This window comes from Homalodisca vitripennis, chromosome 1 (assembly GCF_021130785.1).
Source record: "Homalodisca vitripennis isolate AUS2020 chromosome 1, UT_GWSS_2.1, whole genome shotgun sequence".
In the NCBI taxonomy this organism is placed as follows: Eukaryota; Metazoa; Arthropoda; class Insecta; order Hemiptera; family Cicadellidae; genus Homalodisca; species Homalodisca vitripennis.
In genome coordinates, this window is record NC_060207.1 from 75,092,643 (window position 1) to 75,118,382 (window position 25,740).

Genomic DNA, 25,740 nt, shown 5'->3' on the forward strand with positions numbered 1-25,740 from the left:
TCGGTAATGTTTTTAATGCACACCTTGAAAAAAAACAATATCACACGGCCAGTTATCCTTTTTGTAGATGGGCATAAGAGCCATCTTTCCTATCAGCTAAGCCAACTGTGTTCTGAGTTGCAAATAATACTGATAGCCCTATACCCAAACGCTACCAGAATAATGCAGCCAGCAGATGTTGCTGCATTTAGACCAATCAAGTCAGGCTGGAAAAAGGCAGTGTTTAATTGGCGTAGTAACCACCCGACAGACCGCTTTAACTAAGGAGAATGTTGCACCAATCCTGAAACATGTAGTGGACGAGGTCAAGCCTCAAACACTTACTAACGGATTTAGAGCCTGTGGCTTGTTTCCTTGGAACTGCAACTCAATTGACTATACAAAGTGTCTTGGTAAAAAACCCAAATGAAAATTGTACCATTAAGCGGTAAAGATGTAGTTACCTTGGATCAATTCGAAGGGATTGTAGGAGACGAAATGATAGAAAAATTCCGCAATATAGAGAAAAGTTGTGTCGGAAAATAATGAACCTCCACTGTTTTTCACACTATATCGAGTGTGGGAGGAGTTTTCCAGAAATTAAGCAACCTCAAAAATTTGGTTCGCCACATGCTGTCATGGAACTAAATCCACACTCTCCAAAAAACTGTCACTGATGTATGTGTGCCAGATAGGCCTATTGTCAAAGATGCCACAACAACTGATGTTACAAAAACAACAAAAACTATGATCCTGAAATTAATTTACCTGCACCAGATGTCAGTGCCAATGCATTAAAAAATGACACCACATATCTTCAACAATCAAAATGTGAAACAATGTACAACAATGTAAATGTAAAACTTGACCATAACTATACAACACCCGAGAAAAAGTTAAGTGAAGGTTCACGTGTTGCGCTACATGCTTCACAAGGCATTGCCCAAGCATCTGGAAGCAGTGGTCCAGCTTTGGCTGATGTTCTCGTGTGGCCCGAAAACTCCAACCAGAAAAGGCAAAAGAAAAACAGAAAGAGTACCTTACGTTGTTTCTTCGAAGAAATGGAAAATAATTTATGAAGAAAAGGAAGAAAAAAAGGCAAAAGAAGAAAGAGCCAAGGCAGAAAGGAAAAAAGACTACGAGAAGAAAAGAATTTAAGTAAAGCCCAGAAAGGAAACTCTACTAAACAACATAGTAAGATTTCTGTTAAGAAGAAAAAATTATGAAGATCAATTATGTGGGAAAGTCAAAGTTGAAAAGTCAATTGATGTTGATAACGGACCGTCTGTATCACATAAGCCTAAGTCTGTGGGGAAAAAGTTGTTTCCTGTAACAAAAAATGGATTGTGCTACAGTTGTGGGACTAACTTCAAAGACGAAGAAGTCTCCCAACCTGTTGAATGTGACATGTGTGATAGACTGTATCATATAAAATGTATACAAAACAGAGAGGACCTTGATCAACATGATCCTGTGTTTGTATGCAACATCTGTTTGGACTTTGGAAATGAAATTGCCAACGAATTAAACATTTAATGGTTTTATTAAGATGTTGTAGAAGGGCAAACTATTATTGTCTAGTTTATTTGAATTTTAACGTCACAATATAGGCTATAGAAGTAATAATTTTTTAAACTTACTACTTATGCAATCATAATTATTGTATTCAATAGTTGTATATACACATTATACATTTTAAGAGTAAGTTGTGTGCATGATTTCATTGCCTCACTCTTATTTTTAGCAAAATATGAAAGTGTGCCAATGACTGTCAAAAACAGAATGCCAATAACTGTGAATTAGGTGCCAATCACTATAATTATGTAACATAATAACAAAATAAATATTTCCACTTCCACATAACATAAAATATTTACTTTTTAAATTTATTGTGAATGTAAAAAGAAAGTATAAAAGCCAAAAACCAATCAATATTAACAAAATATATGTTTTTCATGTGTCTGAGAACAAAATATTGAACAGACGTAAGGAATAGCATCTTAAAGTGCCAATGACTGTATAGTTTACCCTATTGATTTTGTTGGCATATCCCCACATGACTATCCCACATCTAAGGATGGACTAAAAAAGGCAAAGTAAGCAGTTTTAACATACTGTAGACAAATTGAATGAGATGCCTTATGAGAAAGACAACGAGTGATAATTTAGAAGATATGTAATTTATGTCTCCCAATTTAAATTTTTATCCATAAATATAATATAAATCTAAGGTAGTTTCCAATACCTACACAGTCAGGGCAACAACACAAATTCAGCTGTGAAACTATAAATAAATAACGGGAAGTGAATTTAAACAGTCGAAACTTTCTGACCACAGTAATTTTTCAGTCCTTAGGAAGTATTTATATTTTTTTCATAATTATGAAAAAGCAGACTCATTTAAAAGAAATATATATATATATTTCTTTTAAAGAAATATATATATATTTCTTTTAAAGAAATATATATATATTTCTTTTAAATGAGTCTGCTTTTATATATATATATATATATATATATATCTTTTAATTGAGTCTGCTTTTATATACATATATACCATTAGTTGAGACAATGCACACTCAACTAATGGTACTGAAGATATCTTAGACTGCATGTAGATTACAAGGGCCTGGAGGTTGACGCTTTTTGATCGAAGAAGGTTTTCATGACTTTTAAATGTTTTTTTTATTGAGGCATTAGGACAGGCAAACCCAAATGTAGCATCGGAAATTTAATTGATACCAGAAATGCATGCCCCTACACTCACAAAACAAATAAGAACCAGTAAAAATTGTATTTAACTTTTGAATCTCATATCCAAAGGCACTGATAATAAGTACCAGATATATGCCTACTTCTCCATAATATAGGCTTCCTTAATATTACATCATAGATGCTTTCACTAAAAAGGCTAATCCCTTCTTTTGAAAATTGCATTTGAAGCCTTTGGTAAAGCTAGTTCCTTATACATATTGTTTTTTAACTGAGCAAAACATAATTATAACATTTCCTGACATACAAAGCAACAAAAAGAAACAAGCAGATTATGTCGGATTTGTTACTTGCTTTAGGCGGGATAGTTTAATATATTTTATAATAAAAAGAAAATAACTGTCAGTTACTTAAGAGTTTTTACTATAATTTAAATTGCTTCAGCCTGTTTTTTAACAATTTTTTTACTAATTTCAGAAAACTAGTAAATATAAAATCACTCCAGTACCTGAACATCTTTGGCCTAATGCATTCAGACCAACTTGAAACATACAAACAGACCTTCAAGTCAGTTCAACTCAACGAACAAGAATTTTCTACCATCGCCAGGCCAACTGTGGGTATTCGGCGTACATCCATCTGGGGCCTCAGGGTTCGGGATTGAAGGTAATTTTAAAACAAGGTTACTTCTTTGTTCACTGGTTGATTCTATATTAAATTTCATAAAATAAATTATTCTGTATAATAGATTGTACTGTACAGTGTATGTACTTTTAAATCTGTTGATACGTTTATATGACACTATTCTTGTATGTATGTACAGACTGAATAAAGAAATTTTATTCTGATTCTGATGAGATACTGTATGTTTTGTTGGAGGAAAGTATCCAACATTAATGTTGAAAAAGCTTGTTTACTCATAAATTAATTTAACAAGTTGTCTAATCCTGATGAAAACCTCAGATTTTTTATTGCTCTATCAGATTTATGTTGTCCCCTTAACAATCACATAAAAGTGTATAAATAAGGTTTAAAGACCACTGTGAAATTACAATTCAATCTGTATTTCACATTTGGGGGGTTCTTTTTATACTCCACTGAATCTTCCATTACCCAATTCGAACTTCCCAGTAGAAATGTTGTATTTGCAAATTAGCAATAGTTGTAGACACTTATATAATTTGTATTTTTTTGTGAGTAATTTTTTAATATATTCTTAATTAACCCTTTGAGTAACATGGTATCGGCATGTCAGACGTGGAAAAAACCTTGTAAATTGCAGGCATTGTTTGGCACGAAGATCCGTATTTAGACGATATTTAATGTAGTACACAATTGAAATATCCTAGTAATCAGGTAGCTGCATTCGATATTGTTTCGGTGTAGTGGTTAGAGCCCTTATTTTTTTTTGTTTTCTTCCTCATAGGTCGTGGGAATAATAACTATGATGTTGTTATGGCCTGCCAGCCATTAAATTAGTCACATCCGAATTATGTGTTAAGCTAGTAGCACTGTTTTTGTAATTGTGTTTTGACATAAATTCAAATCATAAAGCAGGGTACAATTCACATTTATTAGTGTAATAATACCAATTGATATTTGGATTGGCTTTCATTTGTTTTATTGCTTCTAGTATTGCTGCCAAATGAATAAAAGTTTGACGATCAATTGTTGACATTAGTTTATTGTGGAAAAATATAATATACATGAATTTTTACATTTTATGGCCTTTCAGGTGGTATATCTAAAAAAATACATATGGACAATTTGAATGAAACTTAAAAGTTTCTAAAGTTTTACACAAAATATGTATTAACACAAGTACTAAAAATACATTTTATTTTATTTTCACCAAAAAGATTTGTTATATTCTTTATTTTATTGTCAAAAACAAAAAGTTATGAAAGTCTGTTTAGTACGTATTGAACAGCAATTTTTTCTAAAAAGCTTTCAAATATACAGAAATTAAGTTGGCAATTTAAGGGAGTCACATTGTAAAATAGCTATTGTGCTCAAAGTGTTAATAATGTGTTCAATAATCATTACTGAATAGCAGTATTACAAAACTAGTCAAGTTGTTGAGTGCTTTAGTAACAATTGTAATGTATGAGTTTTCAAAACTTCTGTAAAGTCTCAAGTATACATTAATTGAAATTAGGTCTAAATTCAGACTGAATAAATTATATATTTTGGAATTTATACAAACCTTTCACTTGTGGTCACACTAAACATGTGAGATAATTACTGAAAGTAATTTTTCAAGAGAGCAAAAGCAAATTCTTCATTGTTAACTTTTTTCATAGGCTACAGTTGTAGTCAGAGACACGTTTACATGCTTATTTATATTCATAAAGAGTCATTACATTATATTGTTAACATATTTTAGGTGGTTTTAAGTCAAGGCCTAGATAAAAGTTGTCATTTTTTAATTACAGTAGATACCCCACTTCATGTTAGGGGTAACAACATAATTGATTAAGTACATAAAACAAATTTATTGTAAAAAATCATAACATTTTAAAATTATTACAAGTATTGGGATTTCCAATTAAAACAATATATTATGTTAATCATTTGCAATGGTGTTTACAGTTTTCCAATAAACAAAACAAGTATATATGTATATATATACCAGAATATATTTATTAAAACCAGTAAACTTTTCACAAACAATTGGCACATGTGCACTAATTTAACATAACACTTATCTAATTCACATACTCAATTAACACCATAAAAATGTCAGTGTGAGGTTATTTCACTGTGTGAGCTGAATTTCGGGTTAAATCTTTGACCCTGTATAACGCCAACAATGCATTTCCCAGGTCCCTTGTTTATATTAACTTTTTTCATTATTTTATTGAGAGGAATAAGCTTGTGTAGTATGGCAGATTCCTCATGACACACCCTGTATATATTAATTACATTTTCAATAGAATGTAACAGTTTTGCAAAAGCAGTTGAAACAAGTGTACCGGCTGATATTTAGTACAGCTTTTTGAAGCACTGCAGTTTGAAGGTAACATAAGGAACTAACACTAAAAAACATAAGAAAATATAGAAATGCTATAAAATGCTACATTTGCAGTTTTGTTAGCTACGATGAGGAAATTTTAAATAGATTTACACTATTTTAGAAACTATCGTTTTCGTGCAGTACATGATACCAAAGGTACAATGTGTGAGTTGAGAGTAAAGAAATTAACATTTTTCACTAGGAGGAGGGTATAAGTCTTTTTCAGAGCATTTGGAATTTTGTCAGAGAGCTATTAGCTCTTTAAACTGGAGTTAAGGTGGTAGAATGTTATTATCTTGACTGCACATGTGCAAAAGATGACTTTCCATATCTACTTTGTTTCTTTTCTCAACACACATATTGTGATCAGCTATGTTCTTTGATGTTTGATTAAATTTATAAAAATATAAATGTACTGTACATAAATTTGTGTTTCAGTTCAGAAGCTGCATTCCTGTTCATCAGACTGTTTTCATTCCTGTATTAACAAAGTTGGTTGTATTAGATTTTGTTACTTGTTTATAAAATATCAAATGAGTTATATTGCGTTCAGTCATTATAACTGTGTTAAGAATGTTAAAACTCATTTTTACCAAAGTTATCAGGAATAGTTATGTATAGTTTGAATATATTGTGAACAAGTTCAATATTTCCTAATCTATCTAAAGCAAATCCATAGTGTTACTATCCTCAAAGAGTTCAAGTTTTTCATGAATCTATTCACTGAATAATTCACCGACTGGCACATAAATCCATTGTTTGACAACTGACAATCGCAAAAAAAAATTTCAAGATTTTTTTGTTATTGCAAGGAATACAAACATTACTTTGTAATAATTTGTAGATTAATGGTATTTAACTCTAACTGGCAATTTTTTTATATCTTCTGGAAAGCAGATACTTATAAAATTAAATATTAATACATTGCCGATGATTTAGTTTCAAAACAAGTATAATTGTGACTAAAAAGATCATCGCCCTAAATAATGAAATCAGTTTTTATTTTATTATTGTAAACTTTTTCCTCTTTGTATAGTTATGACAGGCTTCTATGTGCTAATGTCTGTAACCAGCTGACCAGGTTCAATCACATGGTTTACATATAAAAGACATTATTTGTAAAAATAAAGACTAAATTGGTAAATTAAATGTTACTTGTATGTATCTATAATATTTTAAGCTTGCAGAGTTGCATCTTATTCCTAATAACTTAACTATCACAACAACTGTGAAAGAACTTGTTTGATTGATTTCAGTTTACTAGACCGCTACTAGTTCCGTAAAAATACTTTACCACACACTATCACAGTATATAACGCATTCTAGTCTCAAATCTTTCTCCTGTATCGACTGAATTGAATACAGATTTGTGTAGCTTTTTTGTCCAGGGAAATATAATAGATGCAGATTTCTATAAAGGTTTCAAATAATCTCTAACTTCATTTTGAATAATAACAAGTAATGTGAAAAAAGTAAAAAATTTTCACTGTCAACTGTATAAGCATTCAAACATTTTTATGTAGAAAACACAAAAGGACATTAGAATGGCTTTCCACCAAATACATAAAAAAATAAAACTCATTGGGACACTTTTGAGGTTAAAAACTGGCACTGTTTACAAAGCAACATTTGTTCCACCCACATACATTTATTCCTCCACTACAGCACATGTGGCATAGTCCTTTCTCTTTCTCATTAAATGGCTGACACTTAAACTGCCAAATTTCCATTAGTGTTTTAGACAGACAAGGGAACATGCCACACTTGCAAGTAGTTCATATTATTTAAACCAGGTAGCATCACCACCCAGAAAAACAAAAACTTGCCATTTTTTGCATAGCTCTTTCATTTACTTAGGCTATGTGTTTACTACTGTTTTTATGTTAATTACATTTGTTGTCTATTTTGTAACTTATATATTATAGTAAAGTAAAAAAAAAACTGTACTGGTTTCATTCAAGTTTTGTAAACGTAACAATTGTTATCTTCATCAGCATGATTAACCCTTTTGAGTGTTTGGTTTGCCGAAAAAGATTTTTTTTTTAACAACTTCATGCCAGTTGCCAAATCTTGTTAAAAATGTTCTCATTGTTGCTAGTTGTATATCAAGGTTCTGACTTAAATACCATTATTTTAAATTACTTTTCAGTTAAAGTTTTAAGAAATAATTTAGTTAAATATTTGTAGTATGTATGATCTCAACTTTAATTTTTTGGGTGCTTTTGATTGGGAAATGCTTATATGTATCTATCCTATCTTTAAGAATGGTTTTAAAAGGTTAAAACTGTAAATAATGAAATAAAATGTACATTTCATTTTCAACTCTTGTTAATTTTCAAGAGAAATGCTGATTGCATTTTAAGATATAATTTTGTAGTATAAAATATTTATACCATGCTGGATTAGATATTTTATGTAAGTAATTATTATGCAAGATAAATTCCTAATTATCTAGCTTCTAAGATCCTATATGATTATTTTTATGTAGTACTTTTCAGCTGTCTTATAGAATGAAATACTTTCTATTATTTATTTTATTTCCATACAATCGTATAAACATTAATCAAGTATAATAAATTATCCTAGCTTTTGACATTTCAAATGAGCATAAATTATTGATGCCTTTGAGTAAAATATTGAACTGAAATGGCAGATCTTGTTCCAGTTTGTATTTTATGATCTCTAAAGGTACTGAACTTCAGAACAATGGAATGGTAACAATCAATAAACATTTGTTATTTATTAAAAAGGAGTAGTGACATATTTATATTACAGTATTAACCATTATGAGTATGAATATTGAAAATGATTGTTTTGTCTTTTACTTTTCACTTGCATATTTGAATAAGTAATTTATTTCGTGGTCGAAATAATATTTGTTACAATAATTATTGACCTTAGTTGTTATGTAAGTGATCAGTATACTGTACTCATTTTTTGTGTCACTGTTGCATATGTTCTGTAATTGGTTGTCTGTTATCAGCAGCTTGGTAAAGAAAGTCTGATAAAATAAGGGTTTTGCTCAATGCACATGAATTTTTCCTCATTGGTGCTTAGTAGTTTATAAAATAGTTTAGTCTAGTATATACAGTGTGTTCACGAACACATTGCCAAGGTGACCTTACACCATGTAGTTTTAGGTTTCATGTATAAGAAGACTATCAAGAGCTAGTGTATTCATAAATTTAGAAAGTTATTTCATAATAAGAGATAATGGTTATTTTTATATTCTATGAATATCAATAGATATATTAAACTACCAGAATAATAAAGTTGTTTTCTTGTTTACAAGTGTTTTACTTCTTGAAAAATCATACCTTACAATTAACCATATCACATTATTTTAATGTCATAAAGAATATTTTAAAATTTAGTTCAACAGCATTAACAAGTATAATTATTGTAAATCATACATAAAACAAAAACCCAGTTATATCAAATCAACCAGACACAGCTATATCAAACTCTAGTGGAAGACTTGAAACTTAGATTACCATTTAAAGTTAAACATTTTGAAATTATTTAATATTGGGAGAAGTATTACATACAAATATTAAGCTACAGATGATCTTCGTATGAATACAAGAGGAATGATGAATTAAGTCATAAAATATACAGTGTGGCTAACTTATGCAAAAAACAAAACAATATCAACAATACAGGAAATACCTGTATTTCCAAAGAAGGTAATAATAAATTTAACATGGAAAGCCAAATTCTCTTTAGTCTTCACAAAATAAAAACTAAAAAAACAAACAATTTTTTCTGTGTCATAAAAATTGTATTTTTTTTTATAAAATCAATACAAATTTGTGATTGTGTGGAGTTTTATCTTTACTGTTTAGTGAAATAAAACTTTTTCATCAGAATTTTTTCGTTATTAATGTTATTTTTAGTTAGAAAAGAATATATTTTATTTATGGTAAGTACATTTTTTATTATTTCTTTTCAATTGTTTTTTAAAGACTAGCAGTTTACATGCGGCTTCTCACGCTTTCTAAAATCGAAGGGCTTAACTTTTAAATGAAAGCTTTTATGATGTAATATGAAAGAGCCATAATATGATAGTATTCAAACAGAAGTAGGCATGCATCAGGTAATTACTTATTATTTTAGTGTCTTTGGTTAAGAGATTCAATACTTAAATAACATTTTTAATGGTTTAGATGCAGGGTGTCCCATGAAGAAACGGAGAAACTGTCAGGACTTGTTCTTACGGTGAAAATAACGAAAAAAGTTCATATACACATAGGTCCAGAAACGCTTAGTTAGCGACCTATACAGGGTGAAAGATTTCGCCCAGATTTCAGTGCCACCGTTAAAAGGGAGCCCTATTAAATTATTTTGGGTGTTACCCAGGACGTAAAATTTAATGTATATTATGCAAATTGAACTGAAAAATTGAATAAAATTGGTACCAGACCTCTAGCTGCAGTAATTTTTAAGATATCTGAAGAAATACGCAAAATTCGGTGTCCAAAAACAAGTTTCATTTAGGTTTCAAGTAGATTAACTTTGTTAAATGTGTAACAAACACGTAAAATTCTTTAACAAAACTTGTAAAGAATTAATTTCTTAAGATAATGATGTAAAATAAGCCAATAAAAATTATACGTAAACTGTAAGAAAATCAATTTTTAATGAAATAAATAACGTTCGAAGAATAGACAAAATCGGTTACACTTTTTTTCTTGCTGAACGTACATGTTTTTATAAACTTTTATTTTCACTTACTATTGCAAAAAAAATAAATGCTAACAAATAATAAATACCTTAGTTTAGTAACTGTTTGAAATTCCCATCACCCTTCACAATGCACACAGCACTCTGCTCGACGTAAAAATATTTGTGGTGGCTCTGCGAAATTATGTCTAAATTGTTTCTTATACTGTCAAATGCGTTGTGAATTCTAACGAGTAATTCTTCCTTGGTATCAACTTTACGATTTTATACACCATAGCTTTGAGATGTCCCCATAAGAAGTAGTCCAGGCGATCGTGGTGGCCAGTTGATTGGTCCCACCCACGGGGCGCCTAGAGCCGGACGCCCAATCCAGTTTCAAGAAATTAGCATTCAAATGATTTTCTTAAAGTTTACGTATAATTTTTATTGGCTTATTTTACATAATTATCTTAAGAAATTCCTTTAAATTCTTTACAAGTTTTGTTAAAGAATGTTACGTGTTTGTTACACATTTCTTTGCGTATTTCTTCAGATATCTTAAAAATTACTGCAGCTTAGAGGTCTGGTACCAATTTTATTCAATTATTCAGTTCAATTTGCATAATATACATTAAATTTTACGTCCTGGGTAACACCCAAAATAATTTAATAGGGCTCCCTTTTAACGGTGGCACTGAAATCTGGGCGAAATCTTTCACCTGTATAGGTCGCTAACTAAGCGTTTCTGGACCGATGTGTATATGAACTTTTTTTTGTTATTTTCACCGTAAGAACAAATCCTGACAGTTTCCATCTCCGTTTCTTCATGGGACGCCCTGTATAACGTTGAACTAACTCGAAACAGCAAAATAAACAAGTTAAAAGGAAATTTACAGTTAAGATCGGATAATCATAAGCCATCCATCAGCACTCCGAGTTAGTCATAAAATCGCCCACAGGTTAGCAGCACAGGCTAATCGCATTAGTCCGCAGACTTTTTATAACGTTATCAATATAATTATTTTTTTTATTTCTTTTTCACGTTACCTACTATTAGTTTTACCATCGTACTTATACTGGTGGAAAAATAAATCTAGTTTTTTATCAAATATTTAATTAGGAAAATATCATAAAATAGAATTAAAGAGGATACGAGGCCTATTATATTTATTGGTGTTAAGCGCCTCGTCTCCCAAATTGCTATTTGCTGTCGGGGGTTGTCAAAATTTCAAACAAAAAAAGGTGGTTGTAGGTTCAAAACGGTTGAGAACCGCCCTGCTCTAAAGGATCTCATATCAATACATAAAAGTGTCAAAATTGCTAAAGCAAGCAGAGCTAGAGAGAGATGCCATACCCTGCATGGACCATGCATTTCAGCACAAAAGGTAAACAATGGTTGGCTGAACAGATCATTAAAACGATCCAAGAGTTCGCCTTGGACCAATCCATAACACCAATGGAAGCAGACAACTCAGTTCGAGAGGGGAGAGACCTGAAGACCCAGGAGGGAAACGATCAACCACCCACACCAGAAACCAGCTCCTTAGAGGATGACACCTGCACTGCCAGAATATATTTTAATTTAGTTTTAGTGATAGTAGTTTAATTAGTAACTGTAGTTGTTTGTTTAATTGTACTTAAATATTCAGAGAATTCAAAACAAAATGGTTGAATTTATTACTTGCAGATTTGGCAGAAAAAAATCTGTATAATATGTTTTAAATGAATTCTGGCTTTCAAAAGAAAAATGTAAATTGATTGAATTGTATTGAATATTCAAATCAGCTGATTTTTATGTTAGAGAAAACTGTACTAGAGGAGGGTCAACAATCTTGGTCAGAGAGAAATTTCTGGAATAAGCTTAAAAGTGGTTTTGAAAGTTGTTTAGAACGCCCGATGTTTCCTATTCTAAGACGCCAAGAAGGAACGAAAGTTTCTGTAGGAGATAATCTTAGCAGCTACATCAATCGAGATAATCTCAGAACTTCAATCTGAAGGTTCTACAGCTCTGAGAAGAAAACATACAATTATAGCACTACCGCCAAATGCAACCCACCTTCTACAGTCACTTGATGGGCGTACTTTCACCTTATGCCTGGCGAAAAGATCCTATAAGACTGGAAAGAGTCCAGTGCTGGAGCCCGATGTACCAAAGGACTAATTTCCTTCATTGCTAAAAATATCCTTGGATCAAACTGCTAGAGGGCTCACAAACTTCAAACCGCAAATGAAGAATTTTTTTTTTTTTACCCAACTAACAGAGTGCCGGTCCTTAAAAGGTTGCACTCTGGAAGCCTTGATGACACCGTTTCTTCTTTTGTTAGAGAAAGTTTCTTGGGGCACATTTCAAAGAAACGAGATGCTTTTTAAACCTCCTGTCAAAAGATTAGGAAGAAGTTAAATGTCCCTGTTAGGTAAAAGCATTTCAGCATAGGACATCTGAAGCGCAGGCAAAGATAGCACCAGTTTCCAATTAAAAGCTTATAAAATTGCATATAGTCCTATAAGGACCTTGCGCTGCTTCTGGAGTGATAGGATATTCTGGATGGGTAAGGTTGGGAGTAGAGTCCTTCTCCTATCGAGATTGTCAGAGAGCTATTAGCTCTTTAAAACTGGAGGTTAAGGTGGTAGAATGTTTATTATCTTGACTGCACATGTGCAAAAGATGACTTTCCATATCTACTTTGTTTCTTTTCTCACACACACATATTGTGATCAGCTATGTTCTTTGATGTTTGATTAAATTTTATAAAAATATAAATGTACTGTACATAAATTTGTGTTTTCAGTTCAGAAGCTGCATTCCTGTTCATCAGACTGTTTTCATTTCCTGTATTAACAAAGTTGGTTGTATTAGATTTTGTTACTTGTTATAAAATATCAAATGAGTTATATTGCGTTCAGTCATTATATCTGTGTTAAGAATGTTAAAACTCAGTTTTTACCAAAGTTATCAGAAATAGTTATGTATACAGTTTGAATATATTGTGAACAAGTTCAATATTTCCTAATCTATCTAAAGCAAATCCATAGTGTTACTATCCTCAAAGAGTTCAAGTTTTTCATGAATCTATTCACTGACTAATTCACCGACTGCACACATAAATCTACATTGTTTGACAACTGACAATCGCAAAAAAAAATTTCAAGATTTTTTTTGTTATTGCAAGGAATACAAACATTACTTTGTAATAATTTGTAGATTAATGGTATTTAACTCTAACTGGCAATTTTTTTTATATCTTCTGGAAAGCAGATACTTATAAAATTAAATATTAATACATTGCCGATTCGGGTGATTTAGTTTCAAAACAAGTATAAATTGTGACTAAAAAGATCATCGCCCTAAATAATGAAAATCAGTTTTTATTTTATTATTGTAAACTTTTTCCTCTTTGTATAGTTATGACAGGCTTCTATGTGCTAATGTCTGTAACCAGCTGACCAGGTTCAATCACATGGTTTACATATAAAAAGACATTATTTGTAAAAATTAAAGACTAAATTGGTAAATTAAATGTTACTTGTATGTATCTATAATATTTTAAGCTTGCAGAGTTGCATCTTATTCCTAATAACTTAAACTATCACAACAACTGTGAAAGAACTTGTTTGATTGATTTCAGTTTACTAGACCGCTACTAGTTCCGTAAAAAAAATACTTTACCACACACTATCACAGATATATAACGCATTCTAGTCTCAAATCTTTCTCCTGTATCGACTGATGAATTGAATACAGATTTGTGTAGCTTTTTTGTCCAGGGAAATATAATAGATGCAGATTTCTATAAAGGTTTCAAATAATCTCTAACTTCATTTTGAATAATAACAAGTAATTGTGAAAAAAGTAAAAAATTTTCACTGTCAACTGTATAAGCATTCAAACATTTTTTATGTAGAAAACACAAAAGGACATTAGAATGGCTTTCCACCAAATACATAAAAAAATAAAACTCATTGGGACACTTTTGAGGTTAAAAACTGGCACTGTTTACAAAGCAACATTTGTGTTCCACCCACATACATTTATTCCTCCACTACAGCACATGTGGCATAGTCCTTTCTCTTTCTCATTAAATGGCTGACACTTAAACTGCCAAATTTCCATTAGTGTTTTAGACAGACAAGGGAACATGCCACACTTGCAAGTAAGTTCATATTATTTAAACCAGGTAGCATCACCACCCAGAAAAAAACAAAAACTTGCCATTTTTTGCATAGCTCTTTCATTTACTTAGGCTATGTGTTTACTATACTGTTTTTATGTTAATTACATTGTTGTCTATTTTGTAACTTATATATTATAGTAAAGTAAAAAAAAAAACTGTACTGGTTTCATTCAAGTTTTGTAAACGTAACAATTTGTTATCGTTCATCAGCATGATTAACCCTTTTGAGTGTTTGGTTTTGCCGAAAAAGATTTTTTTTTTTAACAACTTCATGCCAGTTGCCAAATCTTGTCTAAAAATGTTCTCATTGTTGCTAGTTGTATAATCAAGGTTCTGACTTAAATACCATTATTTTAAATTACTTTTCAGTTAAAGTTTAAGAAATAATTTAGTTAAATATTTGTAGTATGTATGATCTCAACTTTAATTTTTTTGGGTGCTTTTTGATTGGGAAATGCTTATATGTATCTATCCTATCTTTAAGAATGGTTTTAAAAGGTTTAAAACTGTAAATAATGAAATAAAATGTACATTTTCATTTTCCAACTCTCGTTAATTTTCAAGAGAAATGCTGATTTGCAATTTGTAAGATATAATTTGTGTAGTATAAAATATTTATACCATGCTGGATTAGAATATTTTATGTAAGTAATTATTATGTAAGATAAATTCCTAATTATCTAGCTTCTAAGATCCTATATGATTATTTTTATGTAGTACTTTTCAGCTGTCTTATAGAATGAAATACTTTCTATTATTTATTTTATTTCCATACAATCGTATAAACATTAATCAAGTATAATAAATTATCCTAGCTTTTGACATTTCAAATGAGCATAAATTATTGATGCCTTTGAGTAAAATATTGAACTGAAATGGCAGATCTTGTTCCAGTTTGTATTTTATGATCTCTAAAGGTACTGAACTTACGAGAACAATGGAATCGGTAACAATCAATAAACATTTGTTATTTATTAAAAAGGAGTCATCGCAGTGTGACATATTTATATTACAGTATTAACCATTATGAGTATGAATATTGAAAATGATTGTTTTGTCTTTTACTTTTCACTTGCATATTTGAATAAGTAATTTATTTCGTGGTCGAAATAATATTTGTTACAATAAATTATTGACCTTAGTTGTTATGTAAGTGATCAGTATACTGTACTCATTTTTTTGTGTCACTGTTGCATATGTTCTGTAATTGGTTTGTCTGTTATCAGCAGCTTGGTAAAGAAAGTCTGATAAAAAAAGGGTTTTGCTCAATGCACATGAATTTTTCCTCATTGGTGCTTAGTAGTTTATAAAATAGTTTAGTCTAGTATATACAGTGTGTTCACGAACACATTGCCAAGGGTGACCTTAACCATGTAGTTTTTAGGTTTCATGTATAAGAAGACTATCAAGAGCTAGTGTATTCATAAATTTAGAAAGTTATTTCATAATAAGAGATAATGGTTAATTTTTATATTCTATGAATATCAATAGATATATTAAACTACCAGAATAATAAAGTTGTTTTCTTGTTTACAAGTGTTTTACTTCTTGAAAAATCATACCTTACAATTAACCATATCACATTATTTTAATGTCATAAAGAATATTTTTAAAAATTTAGTTCAACAGCATTAACAAGTATAATTATTGTAAATCTATATTCTATATATATAAAAAAATGAATGTTTGTATGTTTTGTCCTTTATGGAATCGTGAACTATTGGACCGATCATGATGAAAATTTGTACGTATATGTAATTTTTCCACGGAGAAGGTTTATAATAAAACTATTGCCCATCCCTTTCCCAGTAGCGTAGCCAGAAATTTCGTTCGGGGGGGGGTCCGAAACCGGGGGATCCGGGGGACGTTTTGTATGTTATTTGCCAAATGAATTCACTGGTTAAAAGGGAAATTACCAAAAACATAGGAGCTTTAGTAACTACGCCTTATAGAAAGTGGCAATATGTAATAGGCAAATTAAACTCTCACAGCAAACTCTAGTACCACAAATTTTCTTGTATCCTACAGAAACTTTACGAAGTTCGATTCTGGCCGAGTAGAAGGCACCAAAGTGATGTTGGATTCACTGGATAAGAAAAAAAAAAAAAAAAAACACAAAACAGAGCTTCACTCAAGCGTATAATTGACTCAACTATATTCTGAGAAAATGAAATACCCCTTCGGGGACATTGGGCCACTGACGGCCGAAAACCCTTTAGAAAAGAAGGCGATTTTCGAGCGTTGCTCGGGTACAGATCAAACTAACGGTCGGAAAATGCACCGGAAAAAACTCTACTGATTAGAAGTTCGGCCACTTTGGATTTCACTGATTAGGGTATTTATGAATGAGTTATAATGACGATTTTTTTGTATCATTACACTGTAGACAAGTATAATAAATATCGGAAAAAACACTTTCGGTCGGAAATAAAATACACCTGAAAAACTCTAATGATTAGAACCTTCAACTACTTCGGACTTCGGTTATTGAGGTAAAACGTGGTATTTTTTTATTGAGTTAAGACGACGATGTTTTGTTATCATTAAACTGTACTCGACTACCTATATAAATTATCGAGAAAAAAAACACTTCCGTCGGTAAATACCGAAGAAAATCTCTCTACTGATTCGTTTTGACGATTTTGGATTTCACTGGTTGAGTGGTTGAGGTAAAAGTAGTACATTATAATTTTGTTAGGACATTGATTTTAGGTATTAATTCATCGCCGACTAATAAATATATAATTATAGAGAAAAAAAAAACAAAAATAATCACTTCCGATCGGAATATACTAAGGAAAATGAAATAATACCTCAGTCAGTGAAATCCAAAGTAGTCGGAACTTCTTATCAGTAGAGTTTTCCGGTGTATTATCTGACCGGAAGCGTTTTCCAATTTTTCTTTGATAATTATATAGATATTAATCGGCCGTTCAATTGACCTTAAAATCAATGTTCTAACATAATTCTAAGTTACCACTTTTATCTCAACGACTCAACCAGTGAAATCCAAAAATCGTTCCAAAATCTGAATCAGTAGAGCTTTTTCCTCGGTATATTCCGACCGGAGGTAGTAATAATATAATTATAATAATACTTTTTTATTGTGTCAACAATAATAAAAATTGCATACAATCGTCAAATTAAAATTATTTAGAATATGTATATCTATTTTTAATTGCCCCCATTCATAACCCGTTCATACACAGGTCCACACTCATTCCTAAGACTGATACATACTTACAAGCCAATACGTTTTTTAAATCTTCGAAATTTTACCACCAGAAATAGATTTAGGAAGGCAGGAGGAAGGATGATCGAATTACTTTAACAATTTCATCCCAGCGGCTCATCATAAACTCTTCCACTGAATAAAACACCTCGACACCAAAAAGTGTCTCAATCGAGCTTTTAAATTTTTGTTGGTTCATTCAAATTTTTTATTTCATCAGAGAGCTTGTTGATCAGCTTAACACCAACTCGGATGGCAAACGTTTGAATGCGGCGCTGTTCTGTGCGGATGTTGTAACCGAAGGTTGCCCCTGCATCTTGTCCCGTATTGATAGACGTCCCTGCCCCGGACGAACTCGCACTTAAATCGGCAGTACAGGGCGACATCGAGGATGTTGAGACAGGGCAAAGTTAGCAATCCAAGCTCCCTAAAGGCATCTCTGCATGAATTTCGGGATTTCAATTTTGAAATGATGCGGACAGCTTTCTTTTGACTTCTAAATATTCACTCAAATTTGTATTTAGAACAGCTGCCCCATAGCCTCAACTCGTACATTAGATGGGGGTGTACAAGGCCGACGAAGTAGGCCATTTTTTAGTACATCCCGGGAGCAAAAATTTTGAAAGGTTCCGTAGAGCATAAATGCCTGAAGAAACCTTTGAGCAGGTACTTTCAATGTGATTGTCTCAAGTCAGACTTCGATTAAGGTACATTCCGAGGAAAACTTTGTTGAATCAGTTTTCCTCTATGAGGACATCGCTCCGCCATCACAGCAGCGCGATCCTCAATCAATTACAGTTTAATGACACCTAAAATCAACGTCTTAACTTAATTCTAAGCAGTCACTTTACGTCCCCACGACGAATTTGAACGAAGTGGTCGCTAATTTAAACTGTTCGTCGTGTTACGGTTCAGGTGACTTTGCGACGTCACGTGACCGCACCCTATAGAAATACCGTGATTACACTACACTATCCGAAAGGCCGAGCCCAAAAGTATCGTTTGATACTTTATGATTTAACGAAAGGACAATTATATGTTTAACAACGGTCACTTCAATCAGTGAAATCAATCCAATTTAATGTTTGTAGACAAGAGTAATGATAACTGTCCTTTTTTCTCCTGCTCCATGGTTTATTTTTTAATATGTCTTAAAATTTCGGGGGGGGGTCCGGACCCCCTGGACCCCCCCCTTCGCTACGCCACTGCCCTTTCCGATTCAGGATTCCGCCCCACTGGTTACAGAAATACCCCATAAGAAATGCATTGCAGCAAACATATGTTAACGTCTTTTCAAATTTTTAATCAGCTGTTCTTTGTAAACATATATTTACACTTATAGTTTTAAAAGCATAGAGTAAGCTTAAGAAAACGACAAATTTTGTTTTTTAAACTGTTTTTGCAATCACTGTTAAACATAGGGACTTTACTATCCAGATAATACAATTCAAATTTGACGTAAAATTCACACTTTAACTGCAATATTTATTTAATATAAACCCATGCTCATGCTTGATCAGAAGAGTAAATGCAGATATCATAATTTACTATCTTACGTTGGCTACAAATATAAAGAATGTTATAAAATCAACTTAGTGTTTTTTTTGACAGAAGTATGGTTCTCAAACTACTCCGTGTGTACATATTCTCTCGATCGAGACAACAAAGCAAGCTCAATCGTGGCAATCGGAGATATAACTAAGTTTAATCTAAAATTTATTATAGTAAAAAAAAATTTACTAAGTAATATAAGGACTTCGGTCTCTTAAGATTTGCGTGCGAAGCCGTGGGTAACAGCTAGATAGAGGCAGGAATATGGTACATACCTTCATAATACGCCCAAGAGGCTCACGATGGAACGACTATCAATTATCTCAGCAATGTTTAGAATGTGATAGAAAAAGAATAAGTGAATATAGTGTACTGTTTTCAACGGGAAATTGCGTGCGAAGCCGCGGGCAACTTTTGCAAAAAATTATTGAAATGCGCAGCAAAGCGCGCCGGGCCCGCTAGTCATACATAAAACAAAAACGCCAGTTATATCAAATCAACCAGACACAGCTATATCAAACTCTAGTGGAAGACTTGAAACTTAGATTACCATTTTAAAGTTAAACATTTTTGAAATTATTTAATATTGGGAGAAGTATTACATACAAAATATTAAGCTACAGATGATCTTCGTATGATTACAAGAGGAATGATGAATTAAGTCATAAAATATACAGTGTGGCTAACTTATGCAAAAAACAAAAACAATATCAACAATACAGGAAATACCTGTATTTCCAAAGAAGGTAATAATAAATTTAACATGGAAAGCCAAATTCTCTTTAGTCTTCACAAAATAAAAACTAAAAAAACAAACAATTTTTTCTGTGTCATAAAAATTGTATTTTTTTTTATAAAATCAATACAAATTTGTGATTGTGTGGAGTTTTATCTTTACTGTTTAGTGAAATAAAACTTTTTCATCAGAATTTTTTCGTTATTAATGTTATTTTTAGTTAGAAAAGAATATATTTTATTTATGGTAAGTACATTTTTTATTATTTCTTTTCAATTGTTTTTTAAAGACTAGCAGTTTACATGCGGCTTCTCACGCTTTCTAAAATCGAAGGGCTTAACTTTTAAATGAAAGCTTTTATGATGTAATATGAAAGAGCCATAATATGATAGTATTCAAACAGAAGTAGGCATGCATCAGGTAATTACTTATTATTTTAGTGTCTTTGGTTAAGAGATTCAATACTTAAATAACATTTTTAATGGTTTAGATGCAGGGTGTCCCATGAAGAAACGGGAGAAACTGTCAGGACTTGTTCTTACGGTGAAAATAACGAAAAAAGTTCATATACACATAGGTCCAGAAACGCTTAGTTAGCGACCTATACAGGGTGAAAGATTTCGCCCAGATTTCAGTGCCACCGTTAAAAGGGAGCCCTATTAAATTATTTTGGGTGTTACCCAGGACGTAAAATTTAATGTATATTATGCAAATTGAACTGAAAAATTGAATAAAATTGGTACCAGACCTCTAGCTGCAGTAATTTTTAAGATATCTGAAGAAATACGCAAAATTCGGTGTCCAAAAACAAGTTTCATTTAGGTTTCAAGTAGATTAACTTTGTTAAATGTGTAACAAACACGTAAAATTCTTTAACAAAACTTGTAAAGAATTAATTTCTTAAGATAATGATGTAAAATAAGCCAATAAAAATTATACGTAAACTGTAAGAAAATCAATTTTTAATGAAATAAATAACGTTCGAAGAATAGACAAAATCGGTTACACTTTTTTTCTTGCTGAACGTACATGTTTTTATAAACTTTTATTTTCACTTACTATTGCAAAAAAAATAAATGCTAACAAAATAACTAACCTTAGTTTAGTAACTGTTTGAAATTCCCTCCTTCACAATGCACACAGCACTCTGCTCGACGTAAAATATTTGTGGTGGCTCTGCGAATTATGTCTAGATTGTTTCTTATACTGTCAAATGCGTTGTGAATTCTAACGAGTAATTCTTCCTTGGTATCAACTTTACGTTTATACACCATAGCTTTGATATGTCCCCATAAGAAGTAGTCAGGCGATCGTGGTGGCCAGTTGATTGGTCCACCACGCCCAATCCAGTTCAAGAAATTAGCATTCAAATGATTTTCTTAAAGTTTACGTATAATTTTTATTGGCTTATTTTACATAATTATCTTAAGAAATTAATTCTTTACAAGTTTTGTTAAAGAATGTTACGTGTTTGTTACACATTTCTTGCGTATTTCTTCAGATATCTTAAAAATTACTGCAGCTAGAGGTCTGGTACCAATTTTATTCAATTATTCAGTTCAATTTGCATAATATACATTAAATTTTACGTCCTGGGTAACACCCAAAATAATTTAATAGGGCTCCCTTTTAACGGTGGCACTGAAATCTGGGCGAAATCTTTCACCCTGTATAGGTCGCTAACTAAGCGTTTCTGGACCTATGTGTATATGAACTTTTTTCGTTATTTTCACCGTAAGAACAAATCCTGACAGTTTCTCCGTTTCTTCATGGGACGCCCTGTATAACGTTGAACTAACTCGAAACAGCAAAATAAACAAGTTAAAAGGAAATTTACAGGTAAGATCGGATAAGCATAAGCCATCATCAGCACTCCGAGTTAGTCATAAAATCGCCCACAGGTAGCAGCACAGGCTAATCGCATTAGTCCGCAGACTTTATAACGTTATCAATATATTATTTTTTTTATTTCATTTTCACGTTACCTACTATTAGTTTTACCATCGTACTTATACTGGTGGAAAAATAAATCTAGTTTTTATCAAATATTTAATTAGGAAATATCATAAAATAGAATTAAAGAGGATACGAGGCCTATTTATTTATTGGTGTTAAGCGCCTCGTCTCCCAAATTGCTATTTGCTGTCGGGGGTTGTCAAAATTTCAAACAAAAAAAGGTGGTTGTAGGTTCAAAACGGTTGAGAACCCCTGCTCTAAAGGATCTCATATCAATACATAAAAGTGTCAAAATTGCTAAAGCAAGCAGAGCTAAGAGAGAGATGCATACCCTGCATGACATGCATTTCAGCACAAAAGGTAAACAATGGTTGGCTGAACAGATCATTAAAACGATCCAAGAGTTCGCCTTGGACCAATCCATAACACCAATGGAAAGCAGACAACTCAGTTCGAGAGGGAGAGACCTGAAGACCCAGGAGGGAAACGATCAACCACCCACACCAGAAACCAGCTCTTAGAGGATGACACCTGCACTGCCAGAATATATTTTAATTTAGTTTTAGTGATAGTAGTTTAATTAGTAACTGTAGTTGTTTGTTAATGTACTTAAATATTCAGAGAATTCAAAACAAAATGGTTGAATTTATTACTTGCAGATTTGGCAGAAAAAAATCTGTATAATATGTTTAAATGAATTCTGGCTTTCAAAAGAAAAAGTAAATTGATTGAATTGTATTGAATATTCAAATCAGCTGATTTTTATGTTAGAGAAAACTGTACTAGAGGAGGGTCAACAATCTTGGTCAGAGAAATTTCTGGAATAAGCTTAAAAGTGGTTTTGAAAGTTGTTTAGAACGCCGATGTTTCCTATTCTAAGACGCCAAGAAGGAACGAAAGTTTCTGTAGGAGATAATCTTAGCAGCTACATCAATCGAGATAATCTCAGAACTTCAATCTGAAGGTTCTACAGCTCTGAGAAGAAAACATACAATTATAGCACTACCGCCAAATGCAACCCACCTTCTACAGTCACTTGATGGGCGTACTTTCACCTTATGCCTGGCGAAAGATCCTATAAGACTGGAAAGAGTCCAGTGCTGGAGCCCGATGTACCAAAGGACTAATTTCCTTCATTGCTAAAAATATCCTTGGATAAACTGCTAGAGGGCTCAAACTTCAACCGCAAATGAAGAATTTACCCAACTAACAGAGTGCCGGTCCTTAAAAGGTTGCACTCTGGAAGCCTTGATGACACCGTTTCTTCTTTTGTTAGAGAAAGTTTCTTGGGGCACATTTCAAAGAAACGAGATGCTTTTAAACTCCGTCAAAAGATTAGGAAGAAGTTAAATGTCCCTGTTGGTAAAAGCATTTCAGCATAGGACATTGAAGCGCAGGCAAAGATAGCACCAGTTTCCAATTAAAAGCTTATAAATTGCATATAGTCCTATAAGGACCCTTGCGCTGCTTCTGGAGTGATAGGATATTCTGGATGGGTAAGGTTGGGAGTAGAGTCCTTCTCCTATCGAGATCCGAGAGGAAGAATTTATATAGGTAAATAATCTCAAGTCATTTCCCCCCGAAGGAAAGGGGAGGCCAGCTCTGAACCAACCTCTCCAGTCATAGCAGACAGGGGGTGCCACATCCTTGTGTTTAGACTAGCAAGGACAGTTAGGGAACTAACCTCACCAACTCTAACAGTCATCTTCCGTAGTAGACTAGGTCTATCAAATTGTCCTTGCACCCCAGAATTTACATTTGCGGATTGTGATGTGCCGCTCCTGGATATCCATAAGGTTGCCCAGATTTAAGTGACACACTGGTTTTTGCTGTGGAAGGTATAAACCAGCTATAAGTGATCCCTGCTGGGTTCAGTAAACAAGTTACTGTATGTAACTATCATACATCAATGCGCACGTAGGTAAAACAGATATAAAAATAAGTTTAAGTCTGGTAATGTTTAATAACCTAATATTTAGTTATGTAACATTTTATAGCGTAATTTGTAATTTTAGAACATTGTATATTTTGTTTTTGAGATTTCCTATCTGTTAATATTTCTATAATTAAATTTATTGAATGAAAGTTTATTGTCATATTACATCTTACAAGATCCAGCTATGCTGGTAAGACAGATCACAGTCAGAAATAGAATTATAAAACATATTGTCACTGCTTTGTAAAATAATCTAATATTATCTGATACTAAAAATTAAACACTATTACTAAGATGCATATTTTCACGTTGTACGAAAATGTCAGACATTAATAAGCTAAACACTGAAAGTTGTCAAACCTTGGCATCATTAACAACATTGTTATATAAATAAAGACATGTTCGTATAACAACTCCTTTCCCTGGTCTCCCATAGTTGTGATAATATTACTATCGATTTAACAACAACAAGATTACAATGAAAATGATTTGCTAATAAATAAATAAAATCTGATAGAAATAACAACAGTAAAATTTTTAGCTGTGAATAAATTAACTATAAACTAAGTAACAATAATAAAATGTATTATGTCAAACATTTTTTTTCTAAAACATTACTGAGTTAGGCAACGTTAAAAGTTTAATACGCCATAATGTAATAACAACATGTCATTAAAACAAATAACAAAATAAAATTAGTAACAATATAACAAACTTAAAATAAAAAATGGAGATTAACAATTTATTTTCTTATTATATTCAATTTCTTAAGAGAAAACACTGTATCTAAATAACTAGAATATTACGTTTTTGTCATTTAGAAATTCGGAAATGCTGTATTAGGTCTTTTCGACAAACAGACGTTTTATTCTATCTAAGAATTCGACCTGTGGCATTTGTTGTGACTGTTAGATATTTATTGTAAAGACTAGCAGTTACCCGCGGCTTCGCACGCAATTTTCTGTTGAAAAACGGACAATATATCTATGTATTCTTTTTCTATGACATAATAAACAGTCTAGAGAAAATCGATAGTCACTCAAAGCTATTCCAATCTCCTGATCCAATTTAGATTTAAGTTTAAAGAACAGAGGTTTGGGATCCTGAAGTCGTAAAGTGAAACAGTTTTTATAAGATTAGTATTTCCCTCCCACATTCCATGTTAATTTATTGAAGTTCTTCGATGGCTTCAGTAACAATAAGAGTTAGCCTTTTTATCCCAATGAAAAAAGTGTATCGTACAACTAAAAAGTTGCTGCGGTCAACATGGGTCTGTTTTGGTAGTTTAATTCACCCCCGGTCTAATCTATTTACAGTTCCACAATTTATTTGCTGTTGCACTAACCAAAACAATGGTCTCATATCGTTGGTCTAATGTGCAAAGGTCATAACTCCAAAATGCGTTACTTTTGGAGAGCTAAAAAAACTGAATTTTAAGCAACGACCATAAAAATAATTTACAATTTTACAACAAATTTACTAAATTCAAGTACTTGTAACATATTTATACCCTACCGTGTTATTAAAAACCGCTGACGTTTAAATATTTAATATTTTAATGGAGTTACATCTTTTTATGTGAAAACCCAACATTATATGACGGAGTTACGACTTTTGCGCCTCAAATCAAAAAGTGTTTGAAGGAACAGAATAATAAAATTATTTCTGTTTTCATAAAAAATTTAATTGAATCAAAATACTAATTATTACATTACAATAAAAAGTATGTAATTGTATAAAACTATACAATAAAAACTATAGGTCTCAAAAGTGTCTTAACTTAAATAA

At 31.9% G+C, this 25,740-nt stretch overlaps 1 protein-coding gene across 1 annotated transcript in view; it reads left to right on the forward strand.

Moving 5' to 3' along the window:
* The window catches only part of LOC124364815 (S-phase kinase-associated protein 2-like), a 37,780-nt gene extending 28,785 nt beyond the window's left edge, over positions 1-8,995 (forward strand). Inside the window, exons 7-8 of the mRNA XM_046820595.1 lie at positions 3,169-3,357; positions 6,146-8,995. Coding sequence (XP_046676551.1) covers positions 3,169-3,355 — 187 coding nt within the window. The 3' untranslated portion in view covers positions 3,356-3,357; positions 6,146-8,995. The remainder of the gene's footprint in view (positions 1-3,168; positions 3,358-6,145) is intronic.
* The last annotated feature ends 16,745 nt before the right edge of the window (positions 8,996-25,740 follow it).